This window comes from Culex quinquefasciatus, chromosome 3, assembly GCF_015732765.1.
Source record: "Culex quinquefasciatus strain JHB chromosome 3, VPISU_Cqui_1.0_pri_paternal, whole genome shotgun sequence".
NCBI classification, from domain to species: domain Eukaryota; kingdom Metazoa; phylum Arthropoda; class Insecta; order Diptera; family Culicidae; genus Culex; species Culex quinquefasciatus.
This window is the reverse complement of record NC_051863.1, coordinates 64,597,195-64,620,391: the sequence shown is the minus strand read 5'-3', so window position 1 is coordinate 64,620,391 and position 23,197 is coordinate 64,597,195. Positions and strand designations below refer to the sequence as shown.

Sequence of the window (23,197 nt, the reverse complement as noted above, 5' to 3'; positions counted from 1 at the left end):
ACTTTTCTTGACAATATTTATAATTACAATACATTCAAAAATGTACTACAAACATTAAAGCGGCCAGCCCTACTGCACCATGTTTACCGCAGAAAGGATCCGAGAGTGGATCACATTTCACAGAATCTATATGGGAGGACGGATGCGTGGACATACCGTACCAAACGCTTTAGTCGAACGAAACTACCTTAAAGTGATTTAGAATGTTTCAATTCCTTGATGGCAGCCAAAATGGCGGTAATGAAATATTGAAAACAATCAACAGCTAATCGACTATTTACTGAAATGGGGTCGTAGACTCGAATTTTATGTTAAAAGTTGCAAATATTTTTCATAGTGTATGTCAACTCCCCTTCACTGCTATCACTGCTCATGACATTTTCTTTTATCTTTCCGGAATCGAATGGTGAAATTTTATGAAATTATTGACTCCTGAAAATGTCATTCTTTGCAAAGCTAGAAAGAATTTAGAATTAATTTGAAGTTGGGATTAAAAGATTGATATCTGAAAGTTTTTTTTATGGAAATCTGAAAATTTTGCTAAGAGATATAGGCTTTTTGTTTGGTGAAATTTGAACCACATAAATGTAAGATAAGCAACAACCGTTTTTAGGTCGAAAAGGCAAATTTTTATTTCAGCAACTTTTTGTTGTAATTTTCGAAATGACACAACTTGTAAGAGGCTTTCCACATCCACGTTAAAATCCCAACGTCATCATTGCGTCAGCTATAGTTACGAAATCCTTTTGCAATTTCCGGCTGCAAATTCGGGCAGATCCTAATAAGGGCTTCCCCGAATCTTACCCGTACTTTCCCAGGTTAAATAACCCACATCTACCTCCCTGAAGCCTTTTCTGTAATGCCATTTCTGTGCGAAACCTCCCATCTCCAGCCAGCTCCACAACGCAACGCCAAAACTGACCATTTCATCAGTCGTGAAACAAGTGAAACCTTAAATCCACGTGCAGCGAGCAGACATCGCGTTCGGTGTTTGTTTTTGGTCGGATGATCCACGCGCCTTAATGGCGAGAAGATGATTTAAAAGTTTTAACTAAATTAGTTAAGCGCAGCAACCAGAAGCGGGGAGGGACCGCTGTGGATTTCAACGAAAAAGTGTTTAGTGATGAAGTGAAAACGGTCCAAGTTTTGTTCGAGCGAACTCTCTCGCGCGAGAAATCAATCAAGCGCGCGCGTTCGAACTCATGTTCGAAATGGTTGAAATTTGTGCGTGTTTTGTGAGGGCAGCCGGCTGCTGCCCACCGAGTGGAAAAGAAAGCCCCCCAGTTGAATTTCGAATTGCTGATTTGATTAGGAGAAAACCCGCCCTGCGCGCGCGCGCACCCGCGCGCTCTAGAGAGATTGCCCTATCGAGAAGATTTGCGCGCGAAGCGACGAACCTCGGTGTTGTTGAAGAAACACAGTGATTTCGAAGAAGAAGGGGTGGTAAAATGTGCCCAGCTCTGACAGCTGATAATGGATTCGTTGACCTGCGGAGTTCTGCCTTCTTCACTTTGAGCTAGAACTGGTTTGTAGTCGGTCAAATATTGGGGTTCGTCGTCTACTACATTTTCAAGAGTCTCCGGATCGACACGTGTTCAGCCGGAGTTCTGCGTTGAGGAATGCATCGAACGTGTTAGTTCGGGAATTTCTCTTGTTATCACCTCCCCATGGATCTGACAGCTCATCATCGTTTCACTTTCGTCGAACGCTCGTTGAAGCCTCCACCCAAAGTGTCGGCCTTTCTTGTGCAGTTGAGCGGAAACTTTGTAACAGAAAAACAACATCTTTTCCACTTTCCTCGACTCGATCAACTGGGATATGCGCGGTGATCAAGCTGAGAGGCCGAACTGAAGTCGTTGTTGTTGAACCGGCGCGTCGTCCCGCGGGGGTCAAAGGGATCGTAAATCATCTGATCTGAAGATCGCAGAAACCACGATCAGACCGTTGCGAGCTACCGTACAGACAAGGGTTTTGAGGTTAGCTGGTACAAAAATGTCAAGGTGGTGCTACTCCCTCGAGGGGCGCCCGATAGTGAGGCAATAAATTGGCGAACCTTCAATTTGTGTAGTGGCGGCGATGGGTTCGAAGTACCTTTTTAACACAGTTGTACCGCGACCGTGGGTTGAGATTCTTTGGAGTAGAGATGGATGATGATTGTTGCTTGCATGTGTATGTCATTTTGAAAAATCAAATGCTTGGTTGAAGACGGGGTGTCACGCTAGAAGCAGAGAATGCTGTTAAACACTTGGTTGAGTTGTGTAAAGTGGGAGTGGTATTTGCACCAAAAGATTTGTTTGTTTTCATATTGTCATGCAAAATTATTATTAATAATAAAGTTTAAAAAACAAATAGCAGAAAAAGAACTACCGTTGAGTCATTTCATCAAAATCCGAAAACGTCTCAACCTTCCTCCGAGTTTCAGCAAATCACTTCACTCCTGAACAGGAATAGGAAATCGGTCTTTATTTTATTAATTTTATTTACAAGTTGAAACTTTTTTGGTGCCTTTGGTATGCCCAAATTTTGCATCAATAGTTTGTCCATATAATTTTCCATACAAATTTGGCAGCTGTCCATACAAAAATGATTTATGAAAATTCAAAAATCTGTATCTTTTGAAGGAATTTTTTGATCGATTTGGTGTCTTTGGCAAAGTTGTAGATATGGATAAGGACTACACTGATTGGCGATTTTTAATTTCACTTTTTGTCACTAAATATATCTCAGCACTAAGAGGGGTTGGCGTGGCTGAATGGTTACGCTGTTCGCTTTGTAAGCGGAAGGTTCTGGGTTCGATTCCCATCTGCTCCTATCGAGAAATTATGGAAAGAAGGAATTCTGAACACTTGAATATGAACGAAAAATTCATTAGCTCGCGGCGGGGTTCGATCCCCCGTCCTTTGAGTCAGCAGACAAAAATGCTAACCACCAGACTATCGAGGTTTAGTTGATTAGAAGGATTAAGAATGCTATAAGAATCCAAGAAACTTGATGGGAATCTGAGAACCATAGAACAGACAATGCAATATTGAATGCAAAGTTGAATTCAAGAACTTACTCGGCTGCATACTCGTTAGCTGAATATTGAACTTTCAACACGACCAGAATTCACCACAAAAAGCTTGGTGAACCGAATTGGAAAAGCTTCCAAGATGAATCCAAGAACAAACGAAGAATTAAGGACTATAAATAGATTTGACCGGCCGCATCACTTACCACGGTGAATCCTGGCTTCACACCCGTCTTACTAACACCCTCAAACCTCACGTGATACTTTGTCGGAGACGCAGCCGATTTAGCGGTCTTCATCACTCAAGTATCGGACTAAAACTCCTATCCACTTCCCCGTGTCTTACCACTGGTCGTGGCCGGCGCTGTGATTGGCTAGCATGATAGGGACATTTGAAAGTTGCGTAGTGGTGATGATTGGTTCCTACTCTTCATCTGTGGTCCACAGAGGTCCTAGTCAATAACAGAGTAGCAACTACGGGTAGACACCAATGCTATGCTAAATATATCTCAGCACTAAGGGTTTCAACAAAGTTCAAAAAAGCTAAATATAGAGAATTTTCTCTGCTTTCCAAAAATATTTTTTCAAAGGTGTCAAACATGGACACTAATTTTAAAAAATAAATAACTGAGACAAATTTTAAAAAAGTTACTTGAAAATGGCTATAACTTGAAAACGGTATACTTTATCAAAATTTCACTAAAGTACTTTTGATTGCAAATTCAATTTTACATCGAAAAATGTGGTTGAAATTTTTTTGCGACCAGTATTTCGATTTTTTGAAAAAATTAGTATTGATTCCAAAATTCACTACTCGGTCGAAGATTTTTTGCCCATTCTGAAAATTTCAGAAAAGTTGACATTTGATGTCCCCTAAAACAGAACAGAAAATGAAAAAAAAAAAAATTAAAATAGTGTTTTTAAGCAAATCAAGTTTTAGTGACAAAAAGTGAAATTAAAAGTCACCAATTTTTTTTCAGTGTGGTCCTTATCCATACATACAACTTTGCCAAAAACACCAAATCGCTCAAAAAATTTCTTCGGTGCACTTTAGGCTGGTACAAATATTTTTAAAAGTTTTTGTCACCCCCCCTCCCTTCAAAAATGGCCCGAAAAATCAGGGGGCAAAAAAAATATTTTTACAATAAACTTCAAAATTTCAATGAAAATTCAAGTGCAACCAGCTGAAATCAAATTAAAATACATTCTTCTGCGTTTAAAATCATTTTTAGCATGTTTGGGTTTATTAAAAAATCTTAAGATTTTTTGAAAATTGTCGATGCAAAATCTTTTTTTTCGATACATTTTTTGTTTTTGTCAGATCTTAGATTTTTTGAAAACTAATGATTGCAAAACAACTGAACTAGTGTAAAATGCATTTTAAAACACTTTTTTCATTTAAATGTGAAGACTATGGCTTGTTATTTAAATTTTTACATTTTTTTATTTTTTTGCCCCCCCCTTGACCTCGGCCAGGGCCGAGGGACAAAAACTTTTTTAAATATTTGCATCGGCCTTATCAAAATTTCGCTGAAATACTTTTTGATTGCCAATTTGATTTTACATCGAAAATTGATGTTGAAAATTTTTTGCGGCCAATGTTTCGATTTTTTGAAAAAAATCAGTATTAATTAAAAAAATCATAACTCGGTCTGAATTTCTGAAAAGTTGGCATTTGATGTCCTTTAAAACATATACAAAAAAATTAAAAATTGTGTTTTTTTTTGCAAATCAAGTTTTAGTGACTAAAAGTGAAATAAAAAATTACTATTTTTTTACTGTGTATAATTTTTTTGCAGTGTAGCCCTTATTCATACCTACAACTTTGCCGAAGACACCAAATTGATCGAAAAATTCCTTCAAAAGATAAAGACTTTTGAATTTTCATGCATCATTTTTGTTTGGACAGCTGCCAAATTTGTATGGAAAATTATATGGACAAACTAATGATGCAAAATGGCTTCTTTGGTCATTCCAAATGTACCAAAGAAGTTTAAGCCGTATTAAAAAAATACAAAAAAACGAATGACTGAAATCTCAGAGAATTGCTCTCCTAACTTTATTTAAACAAAATAAAAATGTAATTCTGATAATCGTGAAATATTCAGCACTACTACACATTTAAAATCGCATGAAAAAGCATGCACATAACCTTAGTCAAAAAAGACACTTATGACACACTGCATGTACAATTTTTTGTAAACACGAAAAAAAAGTTGCAACCGACAGGATTCATATCTAGTACCAACAATAAGGACTGGTGCCTTAGCCCGCTCGGCCATCAGACCGATGAAGAATAAAGATGGGTAAACGCATATAGGAGTTTGACATTTCGGTCAAGTACGATTCCCATACTGATGAGCTACATATTTCATGGTGTAATATTACATAAAATTTCATAAAATAATGGAAAAAATATTGTACACCCAGGCCTTTAACACACACTGCATTACTACTTTGCTTGGTGTGTAGATGTGTAAAAAGGGGTTGATCGCCACAGAGCCAAGAACGAATAGCTTATTAAAAATAATGCAGGGGTTATGTTACACATGACCACTTTGACAAAGAACTTTGCACAAAGCTCAAAAGCTTAAATTTTTGAACATCTTCATGCTACAAATTACTTTATCCTCGACGGAGGTTACCTGAGCTTCCGAAGAACGCAAGATTCCGGCGAATGTGCAAATCGATCCAGCTCTTAAGGTTGAACAAATCACGCAGGACAGGACACCGTTTTGTAACGCGCAGCTCAACCAAAGCACTTTGCTGCTCGGTCACATGTGCGATAGTGTGATGATTAACGACGGTAATTAAAGTTGTGCCTTTTTAATGAGAACCTGCAGCAGTGACCACAGTCTGTCTACTTTCAATTTTTAACCACCAACCAACAGCGCGGCTCAGTTCTTGGTTCACCAAGCACATCAGTCTGGCCTGGTCAAGGTTGAAACCAGCTTGAATTTTCTACCAAAAGTCCGTAAAATTTGAAGTGAAGGGGCTCCTCCGAAAAGCACGCGAAACATGAGGAAGTCAAGCCGATTGGCACATCTAGTCTGGGGACGAAGACTACCTTTAATTGACGCGTTCTTTGTTTTAGGCAGATTTTTCCAAGTAGGCAAACACTTAATTTTTAAGGTGTTTTAAAATGTTGCTCAAGGTTACGCACGCCAAGTGTTGCGTGTTGGACGGGGTCGGTGGTTTCGGTGTCACGACGACCCCCTAAAGTGGGTATCGGAGCGAATCGCGGCAGTATCGAAAGGATCTTCTCTGGTGGTGTCGTAAAGTTTGAAGGGGTTTTTGTTGAACCTGTTGTAATGCTCACTATTCGCAGTTTAATGGTTTTGAGTGGGTGTTGGTCAACTTCCTTGAGTAATAGTAAGTGGTGCTTGCTTTAAATTGTCCACAAGTCGTAAACTGTAAAATGGTGCGGATGTCTTACTTCGATTAAAATGATTAATGATGAAAAATATTCCTCTGGTAGTTGAGATATAGAATGCAGTCATTCTGGAGATAAGTCCTTTTCTGGCTGCCACGTTTTGGATTCTCTAACAAATTACATCCAAACTTCTTAACGTGATTCCTCAATCGCGAATGACCTCAGCACAAAAAGGCGTAAACCTAATTTTAGGATCCTCATCAAACCTGGTTCGAGGCATTCTGTTCTTCCGTCAGCGGGAAAATTGCGGAAGCAAGCACCCCGGAATTCTATACGCCGAAGTAAACACAATGGCCAACAGTGCTGGTGTATTTCCCCATACATAACTTCTTCACCCTCATCAAGGTGGGCATCACCCCGCGGAAAAGGGTCGTTCTGTAGCCCCAAAATGTCAAAAGTTACCGACGGGAACGCAAATTGTACGAAGATGAGTTGGCTTTTGTTGAAGAGTTCGTGTGCTACGGTTCAGGTTAACTTGAGTAGTGTAATAAAAACGCAGCTTTGAATGGGCTATTTACGTACGCACGTCAACTACGCCACACTTGGGACGATCGTAGGGATGTACATTGAATTCTACACCCAAAGTTATAGAACGAGGGGATAGTCCTCACGAAAAGAAACGTGAGGAATGTGCTATTTTGCGAGAGTATAGTCCTCTCGTGTGTTCATTCGTTCATTGGAACAGTTCATCCTATTGAGTAGCTTATATGGACGAATGACCGCCACTTAGGCACCGAACCATGGTGGCCCATACGGCAAAGGCACGGTTCAATATGCCGAAGGTCTTGGGTTCGAGTCTCGGTACCGGTACTTTTTTTTTTTTTGATAGATGAACTTTTTTTGAAGATGAACCCATGAGTAAAGTACTCTCGGTAATTTCGGGATTTATCCTCTCAGTCCGCACACAGTACCATTTTACTACCGAATCGTGCTCTTTATCCTCACGTATGCCGATGTCCAGTTCTGGGTGTACTAGTTTAACGATTGTATAGCTTTGCATGTCAGAACAAACTCATTACAAGAACAACTGGCACTTCCAGGACTGTTTTGAGAATCTGGTAGAAATTATCGCGAAGCTAGTTTTTTGGTGAATCTAGTGAATCTTTATTGTGCTACTTTTTCGTCCTACTTTTTATGACAAACATATGATAACTTTATCTTTCAATCTGTTGTTCTGCTTGCGGCAGCTTCCTTACACCATCTTCCGCAGAAACGTAAACACCGAGTAGCAAGTGTTGAGCATGTCGGTGAAAACGGCAATCGAAATTTCGGAAACTCCGGCGCATCCAAACGTAACGGCCTTACGGGAGCACATCGCGATAATCTGCAGGGTGACCCGCATGTCCAAGTAATCATTGTGGTGATCCTTTGAGTAAGGGAGCCGGGCACAGAGGTAGAACATGTGTCGGGAGATCGATTCGAACTGGAAAATGAAATAAGAATTAAAATAGGTGTGAGTAGAAAAGAACACCCAAACCTACAACATCCTTCAGAGAATCCACCAGGTAACACAGGCTGAAGCATTCCAAGGAACTAATAATGGCCGTACCGGCTACGATAATGTACATTGCAACCGATGGATGGTTCATAACTATGAATAGGTCTGATCCGTACAGAAATAAGGCAATGTAGTAGATGGAAACAAAGAGAGTCTGTACCAGCGACTGTAGGTCCTTGAGATGTCTGTAGGACAAACATGTGGAAATTTAATTATTTCAACGCAAATCACTTTTACATACCTCAAAAGAAGCTGCTGCTGGTTGAAAGATACTCTGACAAGAGTCCCCAAACGCTCCCAATACTGTTTTCTCGCAAGCTCACAGTCCCAATAATTTTGACGAAGCTCTTGCAAGTCGTTTTGAATTTGTCCAAACTTGTGAGCCAAAATTCTTTGTTCAGCTTCGTATCCAACCATCAAAGTCACTGCCGTAACGGTGCATCCATATAGTTTGAAACACCAGATTGTAACACAAATAGATAAGTACCATACTTGAATTGTTAACGATACTCTTTCTCCCCAACACCAAGCGATCCACGAAGGAATTTCGAAAATTATGCCTTGCGTATCGCTAGGAATCCAAGAAAGAATCTGTTGCAAAGTGATTATCCAGGAGATTGTGATAATAAGCATTCGTGATGTTCGCTTGAAACGTTTTCGGGCGGATTCGTCAAAGTCCACATCCCCCGAACAGAATTCGTGCGTTTCAAGTAAATTCCGAAGCCTGCCAATGCCAGCCCGGTTTTGCAACAGCCAATGTTGTTTGTACAAACTCAGACTCATCGTAACAAAAATTAGAAAAGTTCGGATGACTTTCACGGAATCTTCCTCGAAGATGACAGCACTGATGAAACACACCAAGGCAATCCTCAGGTTCGAATAGGTCACGAATTGGTACAGAAGCCAGCCGATGCGTTGCCAACGGTTCCGGGGTGTGAAACGTGCACCGGCCAGAATCAAATACCGGTCCAACAGCCAGAAGGGATCCTGGGAGCACTCCACCAACTTGTCGAGCCGTGATTTGGCGAGACGGGCCTTCCGGAATAGTTCCATTTTGTTCAACGTTGTTCACTGAACTGAATCTTGAGTTTGTAGCAAAAGTAGCAAATCATTGAAATTTTCCATTTGCGACTGTTTAGTTATGTGGGAAAATGAAATCGCGTTCCGGTATGCTTCACCATCTGCTTACGAATCCGTCATACGTTTCCGTAGTGAAGATGTTCAAAGGACCCGTGTAAGTGGATAATTTGGCCATGGGATTTGGCGCACTCAATGTTGCTGGCAAAGCAGGTGCAACAGGTATTGTACCATGTGTGGCAATCACGGCCACATGCTAAGATCACATTGAGAAGAGGAGAAAGAGAGACGAAAAAGGAACGATGAGGTCCTTATTTGAGTCTCGTTTTTATTACTCTCGTCCTCTTTCGTCTTGTCTTAGCAATAAACAGTGCGTGGGTTCGAAGCAGGTAAAGAATCAACGCGCTTGGAATAGTTTTAGTAAAATAAAAGCAGTTAGTTCTGAGCATCGACGGAGTTCACATCATTCAATATCACCACCCTCATCAAGGGCTGGCCAGTATGGCTGGCCCTAAATACCCACAATGGTGGCAGCAACGGAAAAAACCCACACCGAGGTTTTTTTAAAGTAATTTTGAAAGTGTTCCTGAGTTCCTGAGAAGTATTTCGCCGGCGACGGAAGTTGATATCAGCGTGGTGGAGCCAGAAGGACCAAATAAAGCCGAAGATCGAGTCTGCAACTTCATCACGGAGCCGTGGACATTTCTCAACGGAACAGCATTTCAACAACGTTGGCGTCAGTCATCAAAGGCAGGAAACAATTTAAGATCTATTTAAGGTATGAGAGTGTTTAGTTTAAACTTTCTGATTGGGCTTTCAAAGTGAATTAACTATTTTTGTTTGTAAATTCAGCAAATTTAATCATTCAATCATCAACGAAGCTATTGATTCTTTTACAATTTTGGAAATCAATTTTTCATTAATAAAAGGCAAGGCAGCAAATCATGGACGGGTAAATTCCGGCTAAAGGCAGTCAAACTCTAAAAATGAGTCAATGATCTTCCATGTTAAAATTGCGTAAGACTAAAGTCCTTAAACTTAAACTGAACGTCAATGTACGACAGTCGTTACGGTAGGCAGGTTTGTGAACAAGTAGGGGAACTATACCCTTTCTCAGCCTATTTCTATTATCGGCCTATCAGCACTTTGATCATGAATAACAGCTTATATAAAGTGTTTTTGACTGTTCCAAAGTAATAAATAGCTCAAATAAAAGTGAGCAAGCAACTCTCCATTGTTGAAACATCTGAAAATGTTGATTTAATAGCAGAAACGGCAAAAGTGATGAGAATTGGTCGAACGGCTTAGTGTGATTAAAATGGGTATATTTCCCCTAGTTGCTTGGCTAAATGCAGACACACCCGTAGAGGTTAGTGTGCTTTCACAAATGATGTCCTGACCATCTAGAAATAGAGTTGGAGTGTATGCTGATGTTTTGCTGAGGTAAAATTTTCGGATACATTTTTGTTGTTTTGTTATAAAACAAAAAGCTCTTTAAATCAATTGATTTCAACATTGTTAAAGATGACATAAAACTTCGAATATTATTTTTTTTTTGTTTTTTATTGGATTTCAGAAATGAGGTCTTCAATCTTAATTATGGGGGAAGGGATATCAGAGCAATGTTGCAAACAAGGATTGCTCTGAGTCTTCTTCTCATTTCAATTTGAAAGCAATTCAGGTTAGGTTAACATTAAACAAAACCGTTGATCGAAAGGAAACAAATTAATAGATTAAAATAAACACTCATTGGAAATAATAATGAAACAAAAGGAATGCATTTAACCATAGACGAGTTGTAATCGAAATAAACATTAAAAATATACAAGGAAGAAATGCAGATAAGAAATCAAATAATCCAGCATTCAGATAAAATTCAAATTTACAAATCAGTTTTATTTTGTTAAATCAATACATAAATTCAATAATAGGGAATTAGTGAAAAAAAAAAGTTTGACAACTTTTTTTAGTATAGGGGTGAGTGATGTGGCAATCACGGCCACATGCTAAGATCACATTGAGAAGAGGAGAAAGAGAGACGAAAAAGGAACGATGAGGTCCTTATTTGAGTCTCGTTTTTATTACTCTCGTCCTCTTTCGTCTTGTCTTAGCAATAAACAGTGCGTGGGTTCGAAGCAGGTAAAGAATCAACGCGCTTGGAATAGTTTTAGTAAAATAAAAGCAGTTAGTTCTGAGCATCGACGGAGTTCACATCATTCAATATCACCACCCTCATCAAGGGCTGGCCAGTATGGCTGGCCCTAAATTCCCACACATGTTTTGCTTTGATTTATTTCATACGAGATTCTGTCAAAATAAATGCTAACGAAATATTTTTGGAGGTGCTGAATCTAGTGAATCTTTATTGTGCTCCTATTAGTTTTCTTCTATTAACAAACATATGAAATTTTTCCGCTTGCGGCGGCTTCCTTAAATCGTCTCACGCAGAAACGTAAACACTGAGTAGCAAATGTTGAGCATGTCCGTGAAAACGGCAATAGAAATTTCGGAAACTCCAGCACATCCAAACGTAACGGCGTTACGAGAGCACCTTGCGATGATCTGCAAGGTGGCCCGCGTGTCCAAGTAATCGTTGTGATGATCCTCCGAGTAAGGAAGCCGGGCACACAGATAAAACATGTGTTCGGATATCGATTCGAACTGGAAATTGGAGGTAGTTTAATTATTGAATGGTGGAAAGGGTCACTCAAACATACAGCATCCTTCAGACAATCCACCAGGTAACACAGGCTGAAGCATTCCAAGGAACTAACAAGGACCGTTCCGGCCACTGCGACGTACATAAAAACCGAAGGATTGCTCGTAGCTATGAATATGTCTGATCCAAACAGAATCAAGGCAGAGTAGTAAACATAGAAGAAGAGATTCTGTACGAGAGATTGTAGCTCCTTGAGATGTCTGCAGGACAAACCTTTGATAATTTAATGATTTCTTTACAAATCATCTGTACATACCTCAGAAGCAGTTGCTGCTGGTCAAAAGATACCCTGATTAGAGTTCTCAAACGCTCCCAGTACTGTTTCCTGGCAATCTCACGGTCCCAATAGCTTTGACGGAGGTTCTGCAAGCTATCCTGAATTCGGCCAAATTTGTGAGCCAAAATAGTTTGCTCTGCTTCGAGGCCAAGCATTACAACCACTACCGTTATGGTACATGCATACAGCTTGTTACACCAAATTGTAAAACATAAGGACATGTACCAGTTTTTGATAACTAAGGACACCCTATCTCCAAAGCACCAAGCGACCCACGCAGGAAGTTTGAAAATTATGCCTTGCGTATCGCTGGGAATCCAAGAAAGAATTTGTTGAACCATTACAATCCAAGCGATTGTGATGATGAGCATTCGCGATGTCCGCTTGAATCGTTTCCGCACGGATTCATCAAAGTCCGGGTCTCCAGAGCAGAAACCGGGCGCTTCAAGTAAATCTCGAAGCTTAGAGATTCCACTACTGTTTTGCAAGAGCAAATGTAGCTTGACAAAACTCAGAGTCATCGTAAGAAACATCAGAAAAGTGCGGATGACTGTCACGGAATCTTCCTCGAAGATTACAAAACTGATCGAACAAACTAAGGAAATCGACAGTTGGAAATAGGTCGTTGTTTGGTACAGAATCCAGACGATGCGTTGCGAACGGTTCCGGGGTGTGAACGGAGCTCCGGCGAGAACCAATAACTTGTCCAACAACCAGAAGGGATCCTGGGAGCACTCCACCAACTTGCGGATCCACTTTTCGATCGCTGTGGAGCGACCTTTTTGAGTTGGTTCCATGTTGTTCAACGGTGCCCACTGAATTGAATCCGGCTTGTTGGTTACAAGCAGTTAAATTTCACATTTCATTCACACTTTTGGGAAAACAAAGTTGTGTTCATATGCATTTTAGCAGATTGTGACATCGGACGAATCCGTCATACGTGTCAAAAATAGCAACTCCGGTGTCGGAGATGTTCAAAGAATACGAGTAAGTGGATAATTTGACCGTGGGAATTCGATTATCCTAGTTCTTACAGAGAAGTAACTAGCAGCTTTACAGAAAATCACACATTCTAAATTGTACTAAAATGTGGGAAAACAAAACCGCCTTTCGACATCTTCAAGCAGATGGTGACACTTATCGTAACAAATGCGTCATACGTTTCTGTAGAGCAGATCTTCAAAGGTTAGTTTGGCCATGAAAGTATCGTTTACTCGATTTTTTAAAACTTAATTATTCTTTAGAAGATTCTAAATTCGACTGACGTCAATCACATAATCATACTTGGCGAAATGGAAACACCTGACTGGAGGAGGTTCTTTGTCCTCTAAGAATAGGATTTAGTAGCACAACTTTGTCGTGAGAATTCCGCAAATTTAATGCAACTGTGACAAATCAGCTAGCAACGGTTTGTTTTGGCTACTGAAACAATGCGTTGCTTATTTTTAAAAAGAAGCTGCAGATGTTACAGAATAATCGGAACGTTCCCGAATTTTATGTAAATTTTCGAATAAGCTAACAGGCGTATAAAAAAAAGACATTTGAGCATTCCAGCCCAAAACAGGAATTTTTAGGCACTTTTTTTCGACCCTCTCCGATTTCAATGAAACTTTGTAGACATGTTATCCTACGCTTATGTAAGCCATTTTTGTGTATATGGAACCAGTTTCATTCGATAATGACATTTGAGAAGGGCGTACGTAAGTGTTTTAAATATTATTGTATTTCGTAATTTAAATATTGCTGTATCTCGAAGCCTTTGCATCGTATCAAAAAGTTGTCAAAGACTAACTTGTATAAAATTTGACGGGCTTTCCGATAAGAATACACTGAAAGAAAAAAAAAACACTGACTTTTATGAGATTTTTTGATTTTTAAGTTTAAAAGTCAAATTTAAAAGTGAGTCCACGATTTTTTGTGAAAATTGCCTAAGATGTTACAAAAAGACTCACGAAAAATTCAGGATGGAGCAACTTACCTAAAAAATACAAAAATCATTTACTGAACCTGTTTTTTTAAAGGACTCAAACGTCAAAATTTTGAAAAACCAAATACAGGAATTCAGACAATTTTACCTAAAATTCTCCATATTGACCACTGTCCTTAGTTCAATACTTGTGAAGTTACAGCGGTTTTAAAAATAAAAATGTCGAAAAAAATGTTTTTTTGATGGTTTTTGACAATTTGACAAATGATAGGCTTGATTTTTCAGTCTCGTGAATATTTTTACCGGAAAGCTCGTCCAATTTCCTATAAGATTGTCTTTGAACACATTTTAAGTTAATTACACTGCTCATAACTGAAAACAGAATATTTTTTTCAGTGTACTTCAGTAGATGGTAGTAACCTGAATAGTAAATTAGCTTAAAACATCAAAAAAAAGAGTTATTTTGAAAGGTGGTCAAAGACAATTTTATGAGAAATTGGACGAGCTTTCCGATAAAAATATTCACGAAACTGAATGATCGAGTCTGTCAGATATAAAATGTCAAAAACCATCAAAAAACCATTTTTTCGACATTTTTTTTTAAACCGCTGTACACAGAAAAAAAAGTGTAAATTTACTCGACACTGAATCGATGTTTCTAACGTAAAGTAGCCTAATTTAAAATTTAAACCTAACGTAAAGTGTTGAATCACACATAAACAGGGTTTATGTAAACTGAGATTCAATGTAATTCATGTTTTACATGTAAATGATTATGAATTTGTTGTCAGTTGGCAAATTATGAATTATAAATAGCATGTAAATGGATATTCAATGTAAAATTTGCTTTATGTAAATAGGTAAGCACATAAATTTCAATCGAAAAATTGGCTGTTGTTGTTTATGACAGTTCATCATAACTAACGATTGTGGCGAGTGTTGCGGGAGTGTTTTGTTGATAAAATGTTCAATATGCAAATGTTAAGGGCATAAATGTTTGTTTCTTTGTTGCAGCTGTAAACCAAACATATTTTTTCTTCCGGAAGACGTCTGCAAGAGGAGCAGTCAATCCGCAAGGTTTGTTTACATTGTTCAGGGCCGATAGCTTCGGCCTCAAATTTGTCGGAATTAGCTCCAGGAACAATCTACAGGTGATCTACCTTTGGATTGATTGTTCTTTTTGGTTATGATGCAGCAATTTATAAGTCACAGGTAAGTAAATTTTCACAAGCATGCAATTATTACTTACAAATAACATGATTCATTAAACCTGATTCGTAGACTTGCAGCAGGAGCTGTCTCGTCGATGGCCTTGACTTCCGGCAGCACTTCAGTTGCGGCAGCTGCCACCTCCTTCTTGAAGGCATTCTCATACTGCTGAACAACAACGTTTGGTTCCACACGACCGGAATGGCTGAATTCTCGTCGGCCTCCTTTGGCAGGAAAGCTGACAGGAATCGGCGGTCGCGGTAGCTGCTGTTCAGATGGTAACTGGCAAATCCGTTCCGGTTCCGGTTGTTCCCGTGAAAGCTTTCCTGGCAGCTTAATGCGAACAAGAACTAGTCGGTAAGATAATCTGGTTGGCTAGTTATGTTGAGAGCTCACCTTTTTTGTAAGATTAGAAACTTTGCTTTGAAATTCGGCTTGCTTTAAAAAATAGTTATTGATTCAACGATAGAAAGAATTTCAAATCAAAACAAACAGGTCAAAAAGTTTGATGACTGCTTTGATGACACTCTGATGGAATAATAATAACTTCTTAATGTTTTAGCCAAGGGTTATACTAGATCTACGCTAAGTATCTTTTTTACCGTGTATTCTAGTACTTCTCGCAATCATTTCACCCAGTCACGGCGTTCTAGTAGGATTATGGCAGAGTTCTAACAGAGCTTGATACTCTAACATTGCTCAAGTAGAATTCATTTAAATGTTCTACCATTCCAGCAGGATTCTGGAAGAACCAGTTCTGCTCGAATATTTCGTAACTGGGGCAATAGGGTGTAATATGGTTGTATGGAAAAAAATAAAGTTGTCCAAATTAAGCGAGCACAGCAATTTTTCAGTTCCTTTTGGGGTCCTAAACAACTCCCCAAAGTTTGGGAACGATTGGTTTAGTCCTCACTTTGCGCAAAGCGATTCAATTTTCCATATAAATTTGTATGGGAAAAACCATTTTTTTGGATTTCGATATTTATAAAATCCACGTTTCACGCTGTACTAAAACCGGATTCATATTCGGATGCTCTAGAAGGTGCTCTACAACTTTCCCAAAGAGAGTATGGTGCTAACTTGCTCCTAAAAAAAGATACAGCGTGTTAAAAACTCGTCTAAAATATGTTTTTTGCTCGAAAATCACGTTTTAGACGAGTTTTGAGGACGCTGTATCTTCTCTTAGGGACATGCTAGCACCATACTCTCTTCGGGAAAGTTGTAGAGCACCTTCCAGAGCATTTGAATATGAATCCGGTTTTAGTACAGCTTGAAACGTGGATTTTATAAATATCAAAATTCAAAAAAATGGTTTTTCCCATACAAATTTCTATGGAAAATTGAATCGCTTTGCGCAAAGTGAGGACTAATCCAATCGTGCCCAAACTTTAGGGAGTTGTTTAGGACCCCAAAAGGAACTGAAAAATTGCTGTGCTGGAAAATCGATTTTGATACTACACCCTACTGGGGCAATGCGCGCAAATCAAGAGGTACTTATTTTTGAGTTTGCAGTCTGCATACTTAATAATTATTTTTTAACTCGGATATTTTTTACAGTATAATTTCAAGCAAAACAATGCTAATGGGCCAGTTTGTAAACAAAAAGTGTATCCTGCGCATCCTAATGTAAACATCCACTGACGTGAGCAGGATACACTCTTTATTTACAAATTCACATTGGCATTTACATTGTTTTGCTAGATTTGACCTTTTTGTAAATAATGTTGCTTCTAGGCATCGATATGTTGAATACAAAATCCTAACATGTTTGATCTATTTTACAGCCTTTTATGAGAGGAGCTCCTGTGCTCCTTCGGGGCAAAAAAAAATCAACTGTTATACATTGATCTTAGGGGTAATATCTGTACATGTTTACTCAAATATTTTCTAAAAATATTGAACTGAAATATTTTTATCAATTAACTATTTATTTAAAAAAAAATCAAATCTTTTTTAACCAGATTATTAACTTGTTAATTCATTATGCACTTTTTTTCTTGTTGTCGTTGCAAGTATTTTTTAAAGTTTATGTCACCCTAACAAAACTACTCTGAAACTAATATCATGATTGATTCTATATGTCAACTGCACATAACTGTGTCTCAAATCAGCGTAATAATAACTTTGAGCTTTCATAATGAACCTCATATGCTCCACATATAAATTTGAATAAATATATAAATATATATAAATTTCAATAAATATCTTCATAGATTTTATATGCGTACTGCATAAAATCAGAGGGCAGAACAATAATTTATTTGGTATATAAAGCATTTCACAAAATATTTTAATTTAATTGTTAAAATCATTTCATTTTTTAAATTTATATTTTTTGCTCTCCTCCGACTTCTGCCATAATCAAGGGACAAAAACATTTAAAAAATTGCATCGGCCAGTGGGATTTTTTTATTTATACCGTTGTTTGCATGAGATTAGAAAATAAATTAGATTATAGTTCAACTGGTAAAATGTTTGAAGTTTCTAGTATATTTTCATGGCTGGAGTTTTTTTTTTAAATGTCAAATAAACCAAATTTGCAGTTTTTGCTTTTTGGTGGTTTTTTATACCCATGACTCAAGGCGGTTTCAAAAACACCCAAAAAGCAAAAACTGGGAATTTGGTTTATTGGACCTTTTAAAAAAACTCCAGATGTGAACTCGCGCCGATCAAAATCGTTACATTGCATTAATAAAATACAGCATACTAAAATAAGTCATGATTTCTAGCAAATAATGAAAATGATCCGATGTGAGTTTGTAAACAAATAGTGTGTCCTGCACACGTCAGTGGATGTTTACATTAGAAGTGGGCAGGATTCAATATTGCTTACCAACTCACATTGTCCCATTTACATTGTGTTGTTAGAATTTGCGCAGCCCTTCTCTTTCATTCCTCTTTGCCCGTAACGTATTTTTTGGATGATGCCTTGCTTATTCTAGTACCTCTTTCATAAAGAATTTATGCTGGTTCACCGTAGTACTCGTGTAGCGTGTACTGAATGTTTTGTTTTGTTTTGATCATGGCAGCAGTTGTCAATTATTTTGCTTTGATTCGAGTTGGAGGACAAGATTTCGATAATTTGAATTTGAATTTAAGGTATTTTAAAAGTTAATCTCTTCTGATTGGTACTAATTTGCTGCATTTTTCAGCATAATGTATTTTGATCAGCGTGCGTTGTACTGATTTATCAAAATGAGGAAGGCAAAACAGTGAAATGCCGAAGAATCCACTTTCGACGTTCTGTGAAAAGTGAAACCAACATAAAGTGACTTAGGATGACTGCAGACGTAAGTAAAATTGATAATTTAAAAAAAGCATTCTGCAAATAGTTAAAAAAATCCTCTTCTAATGTATTTTAGCAATTCGTTGCTGAGTCAGCGGCCACTGGCGCAACCCAAATCTGGCTGTTGGATGACGAACCCCAAACAATGATCTAGTTTTTGATGATCTGTTACGTTCCTGCTAGAATCAAGCGCAAAAAACGCTATCGCGGAAACCGGAACGATCGTGTTAGAGAAGCCTGTCACCGTGGTATTTGTAAATTTGTGAGGTAAGTTCCCGATAAGCACCATTCGGTAGTAAACAACGGAAGCCAACGGCAGGTGAGACACCGCGACGCGACACAACAGTTAGCTGCTGCATTTCGTGGAAAATTGCAATAAGGATTTGTCGAAAATTACGTCCATGAATAAAGGGAGGGGGGGGGGGGGTCTGAGGTTTGTGATTCCTGTAATCCATTTCCCTTGGCGGCTGTTGTTGTCGTTTTCAGGAGTGTGTGAGAAAGCCCGCTCAAATTCATCTGCTAAACCTAAACAGTTATTTTCAGTTGAGTACATTCCGCATTGAAGTTATCACTTTCTTTAAAAAAACACTCGCTTTTGACAAATCACCCTTTTTCAGACAGATGTGTGTATTACTCCGTTGAATCTATTGTTTGATGTAATTTTGAAACGCTTTGTTCTTTATCACTTCACAGAATGGTTAGTTTTAATCCAGGTCAATCTAGAAAACCTATTTCGATCAAAATTGAAGTTAAAATTTAATCTTTCTGGACTGGTATTTACGAAAGCTTTTGAAAATTACATCAGATTCTAGATTCAACGGAGCAAAAATTTTTTTTGACTTTTGTAAATTTACGTTAGTTTCATCGGAAATTTACATGTTTTGGAACCAGTTTTGTTCAAAAAGTTTACGTCGGATGGCATTTAAATTTCAAATGAATTTGATGTAAATTCGCATCATTAATGGCGTGCACTTTTGGTACATCATAAATGATGTAAATTTACCCAATTTTTTTTTCTGTGTAAGTTTACAAGGATTGGACTAAGGACAGTGATCAATTTGGAGACTTTTATGTTTTCGGTTTTTGAAAATTTTGACGTTTAGAGCTCTTAAAAAAACACATTTTCAAAACATCCTGCATTTTTCGTGAGTCTTTTTGTAAAATCTTAGACAATTTTCACAAAAATTTTGAACGAAAAAAATCGTGGGCTCACTTTTAAATTTTACTTTTAAACTTAAAAATCAAAAAATCTCATAAAAGTCGCGTGTTTTTTTCTTTTAGTGTATTTTTTCGAATAGTTAGAAAAGTTAAAGAACGAGGGGATAGTCCTCACGAAAAGAAACGTGAGGAAAGTGCTATTTTGCGAGAGTATAATCCTCTCGCGTGTTCATTCGTTCATTGGAACAGTTCATCCTATCGAGTGGCTTATATGGACAAATGACCGCCACTTAGTCACTGAACCATGGTGGCCCATACGGCAAAGGCACGGTTGAATATGCCGAAGGTCTTGGGTTCGAGTCTCGGAACCGGTACTTTTTTTTTTTGATAGATGAACTTTTTTTGAAGATGAACCCATGAGTAAAGTACTCTCGGTAATTTCGGGATTTATCCTCTCAGTCCGCACGCAGTACCATTTTACTACCGAATCGTGCTCTTTATCCTCTCGTATGCCGATGTCCAGTTCTGGGTGTGGGAATTCCGCTCATCCTGGTGCCTACAAAGTAGAAATAAAGCAAAACATTAAATTGCACATTGTAAATTGCACTAAAATGTGGGAAAACAAAATTGCCTTTCGATTCCTTCTAGCAGAAGGTGGCGACGAATCCGCCGTATGCATCCGTACGGAAGGTGTTCAAAGGACACCGGTAATTGGATCATTTGGCCATGGGAATTCGTCGCACTTGATGCTACCAACAAGCGAAGGGATAAACAACGTTGATTGCACCAGGTGGCACCTTAAAGATCTTGAAGAAATTCTCTGCTTGGTGCTTGAAGTGTTGAATTAATTCGAAGACGTAGTTCAATATCAGAATAATACATGGCGAAACTGTTGCACCTGATTGGGGGTGTTTCTTTGTCCTCTAAGGATAAGATTTAATAGCACAACTATGTCGTGAGAACTCTACGAGTTTCAAGAAACGGTGACAAATTGGTTAACAACGTTATGTTTTAGCTTTTTCATTTACTTTTTGCTAAGTAATTAACTGAAAAAAGTGCATGCAATAATGTCTTTTACCAATTTTACCGATTGATATCTAAGATATTTGCTCAAAAAGTTAAACAGTCCTTTTCAAATGTGTCTCTTTGTGTGTGTTCCAATCCAATCTCCGCTGGCCAGCAGTGAAATTATAGGAAAATATAGTTTGTAGCAAAGCTGATCTTATTTGTACATTTCAATGATAGTTTGCCCAAATCCTTAAGTGTTGGCAATATTTTTATGACTACAATTCATACATTTTCGAGGGTTGCTGCCATTTACTACAAAGACATAGCTATTGTTCATACTGTAAATCTGCAATATCCACATTCTCTTTCCAGGTATGTTAACCCCGTTCACGTAACTAATTACGCGTAATTTTATTACGTGGCTGCCATCAAACGTCAACAAATTTGGCGACACACCGTAAGTCACGCAGATGCGACATCTGTCTAGGCCGCTTTTGGGTGGTAGAGTAATGAAAAAAAAGTTAACCCAATTACGGGGACAGCATCTCATAATGGGCGAAAGTAATAACAATTTCCCTCCACGCACCTTGAAATTAAAATAGAAAATGAAATAAGCGATCGATGGTGTGTCTGGCATTGCGTGTGTGTCAAAGGCGAAAACTGTTTTTGTTTCGGCTATTCGACTTAGGTATGACATACGATACTCTACATGTATGAATAAAAAAAAACAAAACGGCCAGGAAATGAATAATTATCCAATAATTACACGTATCGTTGACAATCGACGCTATGCGTGTGTTTTTGGAAAGGGGGATAACATTTGAAAAGGACTTAATTTGATACACTTTAAATTTCATTTCAAACATCGGACTCGTGCTATACGGAGTTTTGAATTGTTCCGCCAGTTTTTGGCAAAAGAAATTTTGATAAAATTCAAATTTGTAACCAAAACCTTTTGTAAGGTTTCGTATGATCAAGCACACTGAAAGGCACTCTCAACTCTTCTTGAAATACGTTAAACTGACCACAATAAAGCCATAAAGCAGAAGTCATCGTGGGTTGTTTTGCGGAACATTGTTTTTGTCGCAGACCGCAGCACTTCGTAAAGCAAACAGAATACTGCGGTCGCCGTACCCAAATGATGTCCCAGGGGGAGGTGACTAATTGTGGTCATTTTTGAATGTTTTAACATGTTGAGAATATTAATCTTTGTATCACAAGAATCTTTCTCACATTTTTGTAGTTAAGTTTATTTTTTAAAGTAGAAACACGGTGATGTAATTTTACGTGAATTACTGTGTAAAAAGTAAAATTACATAAAAGTGGAAGTAAATTTTAACAGTTTTTGAAACTGGTACAGTTTTTATATTTTTCCATGAAATTAATCGTACTACACTGCCCATGTTCACATAAATGTCCCATATGCAAAAACAGCAAGCTGAGAAAAACGCATTTGAATTTTGTCCCACACATAAGGCTACGTGTTAAGTTTTCACGAAAAAACTGGATTTCCTCCTGATTTCTAGAACAAAGTACTGGATGTTATAGGCTCTTTTGAAAGAGCACACGATTTTGAACCAAACTGCATCAATAACTCAAAAGTGATGAAAATGCATATGGGACATTTATGCGATCATGGGCAGTACACTTAAATAAAATTATATAGAAAGAGGTTAAGTTACACTTGAATATTTTCAACTTCGTTTTTCTAGTTTTTTTTTTTATTGTGTGTCACATTTATTACCTTTTTAAAAAAATTAAGTCAAAGAATGTTTTGAAATTTGTTGAGAGTTTTAAATTTTCTGGAACTTCCTATCGTGTTCTTCCTTAAAAAAATTAAAATTCTTTAATTTGGTTCTAAATACCAACAAAAAAGCATGCTCCCCTATAAATTGCGTTGACAAAAAAAAAAAAAAAAGAAACGCTAAAAAACAGAAGTAGGTCATCTGGCAGATTCCTCCAGGCGGTAACCGCCCATGTACGAATGAAGAATCTCCCAGTCAGTTCCGTAATTGGAATTTAATTGATCCGTTGCTTTGTGTTTTCCAAAAAATAGGGGGAAATTGTCAAACACATGCATGCTTCCAGAAATTAGAAAATGCCTTTCTATTGACTCGATAAGATTTTCGTTGTTGTTGTTGTCGTTTGCTGGAGTTTTACATTTTTGTCAACACACGCGACATTCGGCCCGAAGGGGGTAGGCACCAACCTTGATGTGGCGTGGTGTTGACCCTGTTTTTTGTTGGTTAAATTTGTATTTTTTTTTCTGCCGATTTACAAACTCTCTGGCAACGAGCCACATTCGTGGCCGCTTGCGTCACAAAGTGAGGAGGGAATTCTAGGTTGTGTAGTACACGCTACACAGAGTAACTTGCCGAGCCGACCTCGCGCAATCGATTGCAGGATATTGAACTGCGTTTTTGGGGAGGTTTTTGTAGGTTATGTTTTGGGGTTGATTGAAAAGTTTGCTCAAGTTGAAAAATCTGTAGGAAATTGATGCAAATCCGACAACAGGCTAGTCCCTGGCTGACGCCAACTATCCTTGAATTCATCAGTTGAACAGTTACATCAGTATTCAAAAGCCGACGTCTCACA

At 38.1% G+C, this 23,197-nt stretch overlaps 3 protein-coding genes across 15 annotated transcripts in view; 1 reads left to right on the top strand and 2 right to left on the bottom strand.

Moving 5' to 3' along the window:
- Window positions 1-23,197, top strand: part of LOC6054024 (ensconsin) — a 160,453-nt gene that overhangs the window by 3,854 nt on the left and 133,402 nt on the right. The window lies entirely within an intron of this gene.
- On the bottom strand, window positions 7,524-8,011 carry LOC6048848. The gene is made up of 2 exons (XM_038260844.1): window positions 7,925-8,011; window positions 7,524-7,866 (listed from the first exon to the last, which is right to left on the bottom strand). Exons 1-2 carry the CDS (start codon window positions 8,009-8,011, stop codon window positions 7,636-7,638), a joined length of 318 nt encoding a protein of 105 aa, XP_038116772.1. The 3' UTR covers window positions 7,524-7,635.
- On the bottom strand, window positions 11,208-12,838 carry LOC6048849. Its single transcript, XM_001865662.2, has 3 exons — window positions 11,994-12,838; window positions 11,736-11,937; window positions 11,208-11,679 (listed from the first exon to the last, which is right to left on the bottom strand). Exons 1-3 carry the CDS (start codon window positions 12,809-12,811, stop codon window positions 11,449-11,451), a joined length of 1,251 nt encoding a protein of 416 aa, XP_001865697.2. The 5' UTR covers window positions 12,812-12,838; the 3' UTR covers window positions 11,208-11,448.

Bases quoted from the DNA above. Each gene is read 5' to 3' on its own strand.
- LOC6048848 (XM_038260844.1), bottom strand. From the start codon at position 8,011: ATGTACATTATCGTAGCCGGTACGGCCATTATTAGTTCCTTGGAATGC. The intron at 7,867-7,924 runs GTAGGTTTGGGT...TTCATTTTCCAG, and splicing joins TGGATTCTCTGAAGGATGTT to TTCGAATCGATCTCCCGACA.
- LOC6048849 (XM_001865662.2), bottom strand. From the start codon at position 12,811: ATGGAACCAACTCAAAAAGGTCGCTCCACAGCGATCGAAAAGTGGATC. The intron at 11,938-11,993 runs GTATGTACAGAT...TTTGTCCTGCAG, and splicing joins CAGCAGCAACTGCTTCTGAG to ACATCTCAAGGAGCTACAAT. The intron at 11,680-11,735 runs GTATGTTTGAGT...TCCAATTTCCAG, and splicing joins TGGATTGTCTGAAGGATGCT to TTCGAATCGATATCCGAACA.